We start from the raw sequence: 13494 nt of genomic DNA, 5'->3' as shown, positions 1-13494 counted from the left end.
TGTTTTCCTTTAATAATTGTTTGGTAGTTACAAGCAGCACTGTTGTTTGTCTTTTCTTCAATCATCACTTGTCTGTTGGCACTTGCTCCTGAAGATGAATGTGTGTCAACGTACCCAGGTTTCAGTTCTTTTGCCCTCCATTAAGCATTCCTTGTAGCTCACTAAGCAGCTTAAAGACTTTAAATCGCCATAAATAAATAATCATAATTACCAGATGATGGATGCACATCAAGAAGACCAGTTCCGTTGCCATCAGTAATGCTGTAAACCAATTCTGCATTGATGCCCACATCTTGTTCATCCCTCGCAGTGACTTGGAGCACAGATAGTCCAACAACAGCGTTGTATGGCAGTGGTGAAAAGTATGCTGCCTTGTCAAATTTGGGCATGTGGTTGTTAGCATCAACAACATTGATGTAAATTGTAGCCTCCGATGACAGTGGTGGCTTCCCATGGTCTGTGGCCACTATGCGAAGGATGTGCTGGTTTTCTGGTGACGCCATCCCCCTTGGAGAACGTCTGTAGCGAAGTGGCTGCTTACTGAGCAGGCCACCAGAGGTAGGGTCCAAGCTGAAGAAGTCAGATGGATGTCGAAGTGCATATGTCACGGCAGCATTGGGGCCAGCTTTGTCTGCGTCCATTGCCGATACATGGCCAATGAAGGCTCCTGCCTGCTGCAGCTCAGCAAGCCTGAACCTGTACACAGGCTGCAGAAACCGTGGTGCATTATCATTCATGTCATGAAGAGAGATAGTCAGTGGTGTCTCTGCTTTCCAAGAACCATCAACAGCGGCTACTTTAAGGAGGTATTCTTCGTGCAGTTCCCTATCCAGCAGGCCTGCAACGGTCACATTTCCTGAGTATGGGTCAATGGCAAATCGCTCGCCGGGGTTCTCTGTGAAACTGTATGTTGCATTTGCATTTTCAGCAGCGTCTCGGTCAGAAGAAGTCACTTGGATGACAAAGGATCCAATGGGAGCATTTTCAGTTACATTAACACTGAAGAGCCTGGTAAAGCGAGGTGGGTTGTCATTCTTGTCTGTCACGGTTACAACAACAGTGGCTGTGCCGGTTAAACTAGGACTCCCATGATCACTGGCTTCCACCAGGAATTGGTAGGAGGCAATCTGCTCGCGGTCCAGGCGAGCTGTTGTGCGCAGTTCACCCGTATTGGCATTTAGTTCAAATGGCAGTGATGCAGTGCTCTCCTTTGCTGTCATGGGCCGCAGTTTGTATCTCACTCTTCCATTCTTGTCACTGTCAGGATCACGTGCGTAGAGTTTTGCAACCAGCTGACCTGGAAGTTGCTCCTCCCTTACTGAGGTATTGTACAGGTCTTGTTCAAACTCTGGGACATTGTCATTCACATCGGTCAGCTCTATGTCGATCCTTGTTGCACTGCTTAGCATTGGGTCATCACTATCACCAGCTGCCAGCCACAGTTGCATTCTGGGCATCGTTTCCAAATCAAGCACTTCACCGTGCACAACTCTGAGGTCTCCAGTCGTCGGATTTAATGCGAATGCGCCACCATTGTTTCCTCCTGCAATGTGGTAGTTGATTCTGGCAGCAGGCCCAGCTTTGGGAGATGTTGCAGATATTGTCGTCAGCACTTGTCCTTTGCTTCCGATTCCACCTTCAGACAATGTAAGCCTGTTCATTGTGCCCGACTGGAACTTGGGGAACAGGTTGCCGCTGGCGATAGATGCACGAACACTGGCGCTAGACGACAGTGGAACTTTGCCTTGATCTGTGGCATGGATTTGAAAGTGGTAGGTGACATCTTTTTTCTGCCCTGCCGGCAACTTCTTGGCCAGTCGCACAATGCCCGTCTCCTGATTGATTTGGAACTTTTCCGCATCTGGTCCAGATAAGTGGAAAATCAGCCGTCCGTTTGCACCAGAGTCCATGTCTTGTGCTTGGGCGCCCAGAATAAAATGACCTGTGACATTAAAACAGTAGACGTTAGCAACTTTTCACTGGCATGCAACTTTTTATAAGCAACAAGAACATTAAAATCTCATGCCTAGCTACATGCTTCTGAATTTACAAAGTACCTTCAAGATCTTCATATGGATGCTAAGAGGCTTCCTTTGCATAAATAAATTCAGGAATAATGCACAAGTATTTTCTGATCTGCAAAATCCTTAAAGAAGCACTTATTCTATAACTTTGATAATTTCAATGGGTGAGGTAAATGTCTAGCTGTACCATAAAAGCATTGAAAATTACAGCCAAGAAAAAATAATTTTCTCGATTTAATTGCTCTTTGCAAGTTCTAATTAAAAACAGTGTAACCAATAAAGTTCCAAACACAACGTTGCAAATAGACTAGGCCACATTATGCTGCCGCCCTCTTTGTTCCTAACAGCAAGCAAATAAATGCAAAATAGAACTTGTCATTGAATATTATGTTCTTAAAGGTTGAGTTACGTTGTGTATATTTTTAATATTATAGGATTTGTGTCTTGCCTGTATCAGATGTGTCCGGAATGACGACTGTCATGTTGTTTTCACTGAAAACTGGCCTGTTGTCATTCTCATCTGTGACAAGGACAATGATCTCTGTAGCTGCCGTGTGACGTTGTGTCAGACCGTGGTCTTCAGCAACAAGTTGAAGCACATAGCGTTCACACTCCTCATGGTCCATAGGGGCCTGGGCTGTAATAATGCCGCTATCCGGCTCCACTCGAAACTGGCTCGCATTCTCACCACGCAGGGAATACCTGAAATCACACATATACAGGCTGTGTTAACACATAATGCAATATTAGCAGCATATTTAGTTGTCTATACTTTAGAATTTGGCATCAGTGCAGTGCAATGAAGAACTGCAACCTGTAATAGCTCTTCATGCTGTTATTGTTCATCAAAAATTAGCATTCTATGTACCGTTCTTGTTTTCTTAATGGTACATATGCAGGCACCAATATAATTGAGCAAGAATTAAAAAGATTCTGTTAAATTTACCTGCACCGTGATTTGGTAGCGATGCCTTTTCGGATGCTAATGCCTTTGGGTGCTTTTCGTGTTCATGAGTGGCTCCGTTCGATGCTCCGCCAGGGGCGGAGTATCTCTTGACCACTCACGAATGCAAAAAGCGCCCAAAGGTATTAGCATCGGAAAAGGCATTGTTAGAAAATCGCGGCCCTGCTTTATTTTGTTCTCCCGCTGAATACAGCTCTGCACACAGCTGACATTAAATGCCTTGGCTTACATCACAAGCTAAACATGCGTGTCATAAAACACAATCAAAGAGTGTAGTAGGCACCATCATGCCCTTCAGTATCTGTCACTAACCTGATCTGGGCATTCCTTCCAGTATCGGCATCAGTGGCCGTGATGGTTGTAAGAGGTGTGTTCACTGGTTGGTTCTCGGGCAGTGTAACAATGTAGCGACTACGTTCAAACCGAGGGGCATTGTCATTGATGTCACTCACAAGAACGTTAACTGTTCCTGTTCCAGTCTGCCTTGGACTGCCTGCAATTCAATGTAAGAAATTGCATTTGTTAGAATAAATGTCAGCGATTCAATGCCGTCTTCGATGCACTAGCATTTCTAGTTCCCACTCTCATTCCACGTTCTGCTCAAAAGCGCATTCCCGTGCACAGCATCATTTTCAAGGCTTAGAGGGACTGGCAATTGATTTCAAAGGCTTGATGGAACATGGTTATAACGGTGCCATGTTCCATCAAGCCAGCAACCAAATAGCCCATCTAACTGCTATGATTTCTAAGGGCCTATTCCATTGTAGTGCACCAAAAAGCTTTTTATATCAAAGCATTCAGACCTAGAGCTGTTACTTTTAAAAGTGCATGAAAAATCACAGAATTTCTCAAAACCAAGTGCCCAGAAGTTGGCAACACTGACTGTTAACAGTAATGATGATGGCACGCAGCAAAATGTGAGAAACTGGAAACAAGTACAGTTAAATCATGGTAAGCAGCAGTTAAAGCAATTTTTGACAGATGGTGTAATTCCAGCCTGGTCAACTGTCTGCAATAAATAACAGGCTGCTGCAATAGCGTCTGTTGTTAATATAAGGCTTTTTTATTGTTGATTGTGATGCATCCTGGTTCCATTTAATGGTGGCACTTTTGAACACTACACTATCATCACCCATTATTTTTTTGATAAAGAAGACAAGATGAGCAAGTAGCAGTAGATAAACCTCAAGGAAATGCAAATGGATGTGCACATGGAAGTAACATGTGATGAGTAGTTGGAGGGGGCATGGCTGAAGTAGTAGAGAAGTGGAGAAGGATAGAAGCAATGGGAGAGAGTGTAAAAGATTGTTGTTAAAGGGCAAATGGAGTTTATGCATTTGGAACGTGCTGAGCATGCTGTGCTGCTAAGTGCGCAACCAAAATTTTAACTCTATCACTGTTAGTGCTAACACATTAGGTAATGTCTCAGGAAAGATCTAAGAAATAATCCATTTTTGTTGTTTCTTTGATGACAAAAGGTGTTCAAAGCATGGTTCGCTGCACCCCCAGTGAAACTTGAAAGCATACAAAAGGATCTATTGGAACAACTGCAGAGGTGCATTGGTGTTGCTCATTATGTATACAAAGCATGTGTGTGGCATAGAATTTGAAAGGTGATCTGTATATCTGTGTGAAGCTGCTGTAACCATGTTAATTTGAAAGCATAAAAATGGGTTGTTGAACTAGACTCAACTGATATCATGTACTGAACCTGAGTTCAGAGCTCTCTTTTCTTGCATGTAACATTGCTTTTCTTGTGTGTCAAATTATGTATGGCATTTAAAGCACTTATACAAATCATGATTATAGCAGCTGCAAATGCAAGATACTTTAGTCACTGTAAACATCACTCTAGGGTCACCTGAATAGCCCACGAGTCGGTGAAAAGTTCCATGATGACCAAAAAATTTGGATACCTGTGATCAATGTTCTGACAAGCTTTTACGTAACAAGATAATGCATTATGCATCTGATTTTCAGAGTATGCCTCCTGAATGTGCTACCTTAGCATCAGGATATTATGCAATATATAGTGTGTTCTGTAACTATATAACAGAATGCCAGCAAATTTGACTGTGACTATGTGATTAGCACATAGTTTCGGACATTTGTTGACACAATGTAAGAATTTGCATCAGTGCAAATTGTTAGTGGTGTATATTATTAAGAGTATGTTCTGTTCTTTCAAGTAAATTATGATTATGAGAAAACAGTTATCCCTTCATCCTACAGTGAAACGACAATTCGACATCTAAGTGTCTTGCATGCATTTTGGTCAGTCAGATTGGAATAATTGGTCATGTTACAGCTGCATTTGCTGTTAAAATATCTGCTAGTCTATCACATTTAATTTCTACCATATAGGGCAGAGTGGAACTCACCAGAGTCCACTGCAAGGACAGTAAGCTGGTATCGGTCCTTGACTTCTCGGTCCAGTGATTGCACGAGCGAGAGCTTACCAGTAGAGCTGTTCACACGAAACAGTCCCTGAGTGCTTTCTTCCAGGCGGTAATAGAGTGGACCACTAGGCACGTGGTCTGCATCGTGTGCACTGAGTGTGAGGAGCACCACAGGCGTAGCTGCATTTTCCACAACATGCAATTCGTAAGGAGAGTCCACAAATGCCGGAGCATTATCGTTCACATCTGTCACAGCTATAGTCACAGTGGCTGTGTCAAAACGCAGCTCTGTGCCTCCAGCACCAGCACAATCTTCCGCCTGGACAGTGAGCAGATATCGTGTCCGGCGCTCGTAGTCAAGGGCCCGGCGTACTCGTAGCACACCAGTGTCCTGGCCGACTTCAAAGTCATGGTTCGGGTCACCCGCGATGATAGAGTAGCGCACCTGACCTGAAGCACCTTCATCTTGATCTGTAGCAGACACTTGAAGCACACTGGTTCCAAGGCTAGCATTCTCAGACACTGCCGCGCTGTACTGTCGTGGGTCAAATACGGGGCTGTTGTCATTTTCGTCAAGCAATATTACTCGTAGCCTCTGGGAGGCAGAGCGTACAGGATGACCCCGGTCTCGAGCTGTCACAAGTAGTTCATAACTGGCCCTCTGTTCCCGGTCCAAGGGACCTTTGACACGAAGCAGGCCATCGACGGGGCCCAGTGAGAAGCTGTGTTCTGGTGACAGACTGTACTCCACGTAACTGTTTCTGCCTTCATCACTGTCCACTGCTTTGACTGCCATGACGATGCTGTTTGCTGGCGCATTCTCTTGCACACTGGTCACATTTGGTGTGACAAACTCGGGCACCATGTCATTGACGTCCTTGAGTACAATGGTCACCTGGACACTGCTTGATAGGCGGCGATGAACTTCTATGGCTTGGTCGGTTGCCCGCACAATAAGGCTGTACAGCGACTTCTTTTCTCGATCCAATGGCATACGTGTTATTATGGTCCCATTTGCTTCGATGGCTAGATGGCCATCGGGGTCGCCCTCGACTATACTGTACACAATACGTCCATTGTCACCTGCACATTAAGACAGACAGCTTAGAATGAGCACACTGAACCTCATAGCATTTGCTGCCTGAAAATTTCACACTTTAGCCACCTTAACAATGCAACAGTAGTGTTATGGCTTTCTTCATAATATTTTCTCTAGCACTATTGCTGCTGACATGACTACTACAATTAGCATGTGTCCTGTCTTATCGTAGACCTAAATTATATTGGCCATGACGTGTTAAAAAAAAGCATTGATAAACTGATCTAGTGGTGATTTCCCAAGCTATCTAATGCTTCCCACCTGCAACAGGCAAGACCACAGTTGCAGCTATTACTGTCTACAGTGAGCCCAACTCATTTGTTTACAGCAAGGCTTCTATTTCCTTACAGTTAACAGCTCCTGCTCAACACTACATTATTGGGACGGAGTTATGGTTTCACTTACACTACTTATGCACACCTGTGCACTTACCTGAATCAAGGTCTGTAGCACTGACACGCAGTAAACTGGATCCGACTGTGACATTTTCAAACACCTCGTCACTGTAGCTCATGGGGTCGAACAAAGGTGCATTGTCATTCAAATCCATCACATTCATGTATACAGTAGCAGTTGAGGACAAGCTCGGTGTGCCAGAATCTTGCGCTTGTACAACCAACACATAGTGCTGGTGCTGAAATAAAAAAAAGATAATAAAAAGTAAGTTGGTAATTCCCTATAAAAAGGTTGCATAAAAGATATCCACCATATAGCGGTGCATCAGTGCTTGATGCCATTTTGTGCTGTGTTCTTCAAGGTGCTTGAAACCATCCCACATAGCGCACAACACATACATATATGCTCTAACATTTGATTTAGCTTCGACACATTATAAGTGAAACTTCATTACTGCGAACACCCCATTAACAAACTTTTCAGGTTAACAAACTTCTCAGAAATCCCCTGCTGAGTTCTTATGGTACCATTGTAAAAAATATTAAATTACTACAAACTTTAGAGTACCGAACTTTTCAGAATAATGATTGTTATTCAGTTTCCATGCCATGTTAATAGCACCTCAGTACTACGAACTAATATTCCAAAATCTGGGGATTCTTAGATTTTGGGTATCCTTCATGGCAGCTGAAACAGTAGGCTAGCAGACGACAAGGCACAGATAGTGGTCATCGCGATGCACGGGTTCGGAAAACCTCAGATGGCACTGAATAAAAAAAACAAAGGATATATATATGTATATATTTTTGAGTCTATTGCGGAGGCGACGACGCATTGGGATTTGCGAGCGAATGCTCCGCCCATGTATGGTCCCTAGAATATTGCCCAGGCAAGTGTCGCCTAGCAAAGGAGGCCCGTCTCTTCGTTCTTTCGCTCTTTTGTCTGTGGCCGTACTAACTTAAGCGCGCGGTGAAATGTCACCTACATACTCGCGGGGATACCACACTGTCACGCTTTGCACTTTCCGGACAGTGTTGTCACACTTTGCACACTTGCGCTTTGGAGCAGTTCAGGTGGCCGGCACGAGTATGACATCTGCAGTATCCGCGGCAAGGAATGTGAAAAACGAACAAAAAACATTGCGCTTTGTTGGCGACATGGAGCTTCCTTTTTTGTCAGTAGTTTTCTTCAGCGTCAGCGTCTGCTTTTCGCACGTCACTTTTACTTATGGTGCTTCGGTGGTGTGTGGCAGCGGAATCTATCAAAAATAGCAATGGCCGAAAAAATAGCGGGGATATAGTGGGCCGAGAGCCAACAGCGACGTTTTCATGAATAGCTCAAATGGTGATGACTTATGAACTGATGTACTGATGGGCGGAATGGTTCATTTTTGGGCTTTCACTACAATGACCTTTCAGAATAATGAAAGATTTTCGGCGGTCCCGTGTGATTCTTTATATAGAGATTTGACTGCTACACGCATAAAAAGCGAGTAATGCCACAACTCCACCTTTTTTTTTCTAATAAATAAATTGCAATTTTGACTGCTAATTGGAAAATGGCAGATTTTGTGTAAGCTGGCATATTCTTGAATGACTCTGGACTTAGGATAAAAACATGTGTACAGAACACACATTTTCTCTCATGTGACCGTGCATGTTTAGAAAAATGTGAGCACATGAACTTTTTATACAACCTCCTGCAATGCGGTTCCTCACCTTCTGCAATGCGGTTCCTCATTAAAAAATTGATAGCCACTTATTTGCAACATTTGGTATGGCGGGAAAAGTTAATGCAGAGTCATAGAGCTGTAGTTGTGGAAAATCTCTCGAATCGTAGATCAACTAATGTGAACAATCGGCAACAATCACTGCACCACAAGCTAACACTCTACCCAGTTAAAACAAATTAAAAGTATTGAAGTTCTGTATAGGCTCGTGTAAGTGCCGCAGCCATGTAAAGGCTGCATGACTTACACGAGCCATGACTAAGTCATGGGTAAGGACCCATGACTTGTCAGCCCTAAAAGTGGGGGAAAAAAACTTTCCAACTGAGAAGCAATCGCTTTCGGTGCTCCGATGCCGAATGCGCGTCGGCGAATTTTCGCGCGCTGTGTACTTCCCTGTACTGTTAATGGATCGCTAGAGCCAGGGTGTGCACAAGATCCGGGGTGTGCAAAAGTCGCCGGAAAGGTTCGGTCCCATGCAAGAGCCGCACCTCGTCAAAATTGTGGAAAAAAATATGCAGCTTTTACATAACTTTGTACGTATTAAGACGCAGCAGGAGGGCAAAAAAATAATGACTCTGATGGCATGTGCCAATGCATCGTTTCAAAGGGGATGCTCATATCATCATTACCAGCTGAAAAATGACTGCCACAGCTGAGAATTTTACACTATGTAAAAGCAAATGTGTATGAACGCTTCTTTTACTATGCCTGCATACCTGTTCATAGTCCAAGTGCGATGTGAGCGTAAAAACGCCAGTCTGAGGGTTCAGGGAAAAGACGTCGTTAGCCCAGTCACTGAGCACCGAGTAGCTGACTTGCCGGTTGAGTCCCATGTCAGTGTCCGTGGCAGACACAGCTCCAACCTGTGCACCCCTCTGTGTGTCCTCCCATAAGTCAAATGAGTAGGCAGCTTCCCCAAACAGTGGCAAGTTGTCATTTGTATCCAGTACCTGCATGAAATACCACAAGATGGCTCTGCTGAGACAACAATGTTACCGTGAAGTGCATACTCAAGGTGTGGGGCAGTCTGTACAAACCCACAAACACTAATTGTTAGCGCCAATTAATGACCTTATTGTTAAGCTTATTCCTTAGGCAAACAGACAAGCAGACAAATAACATCTGCTGTAGCCTTCCAGTTTATTCAAGACAAGAATACAACAAAAAGCTAATTTTCTGCCATACAGACTGATATTTAGATGCTACCTTCCTGGAATATCCTTATCCTTTCTTTAGACACTATCTTAAGCACTTATGAATACCAAGTTAGAAAGAAGACAATATTCGTTGCCTGTGCAAGATGTTTTGGAAAGGTAGGTACCAAGTATGTGCCATGCATTTTTTGCACAGGTTTATATCCCTCTGAAACAGACCACAAACTCATCAATGAATTTTTTCGATATTGTCCAGGTAAGATAGCGTGATGATCCAGCATTGCTTACATGAGCAGCAGTGCATTTCCATTCAGAATCTCTCTATGTCACTGATCACAGTTGCATCATCTACAGATTCACATGGCTGGGCCACTTTGAGGCACTCACACTGCAGATGAACGAGAAGAAAGGGGGTTAACTGAGGGCCCCAATATTTATTAATTATAGCATAAGAAACCAACAAACAAAGACACGAAGGACAACACAGGGCGTAATGCAAAGACGCGAGACCATTCCCCACCTGGCGGCAAGTTGTATTTTCATCCACTTTCATTTCTATTAATTTATTATTGCTTTAATTCAATTAGTAAGTACAATTAATTTGCCCTGTGTTGTTCTTCATGTCTTTATTGGTTGGCTTTTCAAACTGCAGATGTTTGTTTAGATAACTGAGAAATCCAACTAAAGGAAGTGTGTGCAAAACTAGCTTGTGTTACTTTGACTATAGTAAGCCAGTATATGATAGGTGAATTTTCTTTTTACCTCAACAAAATTTTAAATCTAAGTACTTGTTACAATTGTAACTTGTCGAGCCGGATTACTCAAAAATGCAATGTCACTTGCAAGCGAAATCGAAATGTGCAAATGACTAATTAAGAAAGTTCCACTATTTAATTAACAGTCTTATGGATAACATAAGGACACATATTGCAAGTCACAAATTTGAGCTAGTTATTCTCAAGTCATGTGCACTTAAAAAAAATGATACTAGCAGCTGCACTAGCACTAGCTAGAACTGGCACACCGCATTCAGAATAAATACATCGCAACCGCTTGTGTGCGTGACTGTGTGTTTGTGGAGCGAAGTTCTTGCGGTCGACCAACACCTACGAACGCTGCCGCGATTAAACCGCGCTTCCCCCGACGGCTTTTGCGCAAATTCGCCTCGGCAGTCGTCGTCACGAATTTCAGAGGTCAACCCTTGGAGCCAGCTTCTCCGCCAGGCACCTACCGGTTTGACGCCCGCTCGGCCGCCTTTGCCCCGCGAGTCGAGAAAGAAACGCGCACCAATATAAACCAGTGTCACGGCGCCCTCTTCCTGTGAACGGCTGTAAACACGCGTGAAGCAGCTAGCCTCGAGGCACGTGCGCGCTTGTACACCGGTCGTGGAGCCAGTTTCGGGGCTTTGTGCACGGCTCGGTCGGAGAACGCCCAGTTAGTGCGCCTACGGGACTGGAGCAATAAAACGCACACGGGATCGATTTATGGGCTCTGAAAATGAACATCGTGTTGGGACGCTCGCGCAACTCTCCAAAGAGCCTCGCATTTATGCCGAGCAAAAAGGAAGGCGCGCCACCATAGCCGTAGGTAGCCACGTGACAGCCGATCGGACTGCTCTCGAACGGATCGTCGTGACCCAGAGACGATCGCCACGAGTTCGATGCCGCTTGTGCCCGTGCGGCGAGGCGAGTTGGTGGCGCTGGGTTGACAATGAATGCCGCCAGTCGAAAGACGTCGCGGAAAATGGAGCAGGACGCGTGCATTACGTCGGGCGTTTAAATGCACCGATTACTGTTTGGTTCCACTCGAACGGTTCTGGATCGTTAAGCCTAGAGAGCGCGTAATGTATAGCAGCAAACTGCAGGGTTTTAGCGGCAGCACAAAATTTTTTTGGCCGATGTTAACCCGATTTGTGAGTTAATGTGCCTAGTTTTACTGCGTACAGTTAAATGTTTCGGTTCAGATTCTGGGCCGGAGCACCACGCTACAGTGTTTTAATTAAGTTCGCAGTAGTAGAGTAGTAGTAGTAGTATAAGACTTTTATTTAGCCCGAAATTACAGGCCGAGCATATCGGCCGCCTGGGCGGGCAGTCGATGCTGCTCTCCTTCCCCTTCAGCGCCAAGCCAGTCGTGCCGAGTGGTGATGGAAAGGGAAGTTAGTTGGTTAGTTAACCGCAATGGCGTAGCGTCGCCGCTGGAGTATTTATGTTGCAGTTCATGTCTTTCTGTTCATTCTAAACCGGGTGCCCAAAGCAAAAATCTGATGTAGCCGCAGGATGGGCGTTCTAGTCGCACGAACTGTGCCGCAGCCGTCACGTACGAACCGAAAACAATGTGTTCGCAGCATGAGGCGCGAGTACAAGACGACCACGTGCTGGCTAAGTCCAACGCGCTCCACGTATCGTCATCTTGCTTGACGTCAAGCAAGATGCCGGGCTTACGATAGTTGCGCACGATCGAAGACTGTTCAAGTTACTTGAGCAGTCGAATCGCAAGACTTGCCTCGATGGTGACCAAGGCCTCCTGCGACTGGACTCCGTCGGTGGCGGATACGTGGAACTGATGCTGCGCCTGCAGCTCCCGGTCGAGGGGCTCTGCCAGAACCAGGGCACCGCTGAGAGGGTCCACTTCGAAGCGGCCGCTCGAGTCCTGCAGCTGTCCGGCGATGCCGAAGCGCACGCCGCCTTCCAGGTCGGGGTCGCGCGCCTCCAGCACGGCCACCGTGGTGCCCACCGGAGTGTCCTCGGACAGGGACAGCGCGTACGGACCGTTCTGGAACCGCGGCGGGCTGTCGTTGCGGTCCAGCACCGTCACCGTCACCTGTACAGCACAGAGGACATGGATCACGCCGGTGGTCACAGGCAAAGTCAAAAATCGCGTCTGCATATATAGAGCACTATAATACCCACAGCAGTGGCTATGTTCCTTCGGCTTCCGAGCACGAGATTCGTGCTGCGTTCCCGTCCGCACTCCGATGGTAGCGGCCGTGTACCGATCATTGGATGCAACAAAGAAGTTAATTCGGAGAGCTCCAGTATGGCCTCTCTCAAAGTTCCCGGCTGTGTCGCTTGGAACGTTAAAAACTGGCAGGCGCTATGGATGAAATATCTCATCCCTCTTCTTGCGCTCTGCAATTTTGAGAACTTTTGAGGCACAATTCAGTCAAAAAGACAATACCTTATCTGAGCCATTTCGGCGGTTGAATATTACAGCATTCAATCCACCTCGCATATAGGGCATAGAAAACATGTGGAAAACATATACCTAAACATTGGCTGAAGTTACCACAAAACTTCTATCGCAATAAAACGGTCGTGTATTTAGGTGCACTTTAAAGAACTTCAGGCGGTCAACATTAATCCATACGGTGTGCATTATAATCAAATCGTGGGTTTGGCCCGTGGAACCGCAGATTTTAATTAAGTCTTTTAATAATTGATTCTGGAGTCCTGATAGCAGTGCTGGTGAGTGTTTTTGGTGAACGTGGAGCGGCTGACGCGAGAATGCGCACTTGGGAAGGTTCAGCTAGATGAAAAAAAAAAAAAAAGGCTGGCTGAGCAGCACGCCGGGTCTTCGCTATCGGGTGGAATCGATATGAGGCCCTTCGCGGGACTCTCTGACCTCCTGCCAGCCTTTGGGCGTTCGGCTGTACCGCCCAATGTGCGGGGGCCAGAGCTGAGCTGCTTTATAGCTACACAAAGTTTTACGCGATTCAGGGTGTCTTAACGT

The 13494-nt window shown here is 45.4% G+C and overlaps 1 protein-coding gene across 1 annotated transcript in view; it reads right to left on the bottom strand.

Annotated features, from left to right (window-relative positions):
• The window catches only part of ft (cadherin-related tumor suppressor fat), a 117163-nt gene that overhangs the window by 19091 nt on the left and 84578 nt on the right, over positions 1–13494 (bottom strand). Inside the window, exons 6-12 of the mRNA XM_072287500.1 lie at positions 12241–12585; positions 9328–9561; positions 6919–7120; positions 5370–6470; positions 3301–3481; positions 2473–2726; positions 212–1942 (exon numbers count right to left, since the gene is read on the bottom strand). Coding sequence (XP_072143601.1) covers positions 212–1942; positions 2473–2726; positions 3301–3481; positions 5370–6470; positions 6919–7120; positions 9328–9561; positions 12241–12585 — 4048 coding nt within the window. The remainder of the gene's footprint in view (positions 1–211; positions 1943–2472; positions 2727–3300; positions 3482–5369; positions 6471–6918; positions 7121–9327; positions 9562–12240; positions 12586–13494) is intronic.

Source organism: Dermacentor andersoni, chromosome 4 (genome assembly GCF_023375885.2).
Source record: "Dermacentor andersoni chromosome 4, qqDerAnde1_hic_scaffold, whole genome shotgun sequence".
NCBI lineage: Eukaryota > Metazoa > Arthropoda > Arachnida > Ixodida > Ixodidae > Dermacentor > Dermacentor andersoni.
The sequence above is the reverse complement of the archived record's forward strand: the minus strand, read 5'-3'. Positions and strand labels throughout refer to the sequence as shown.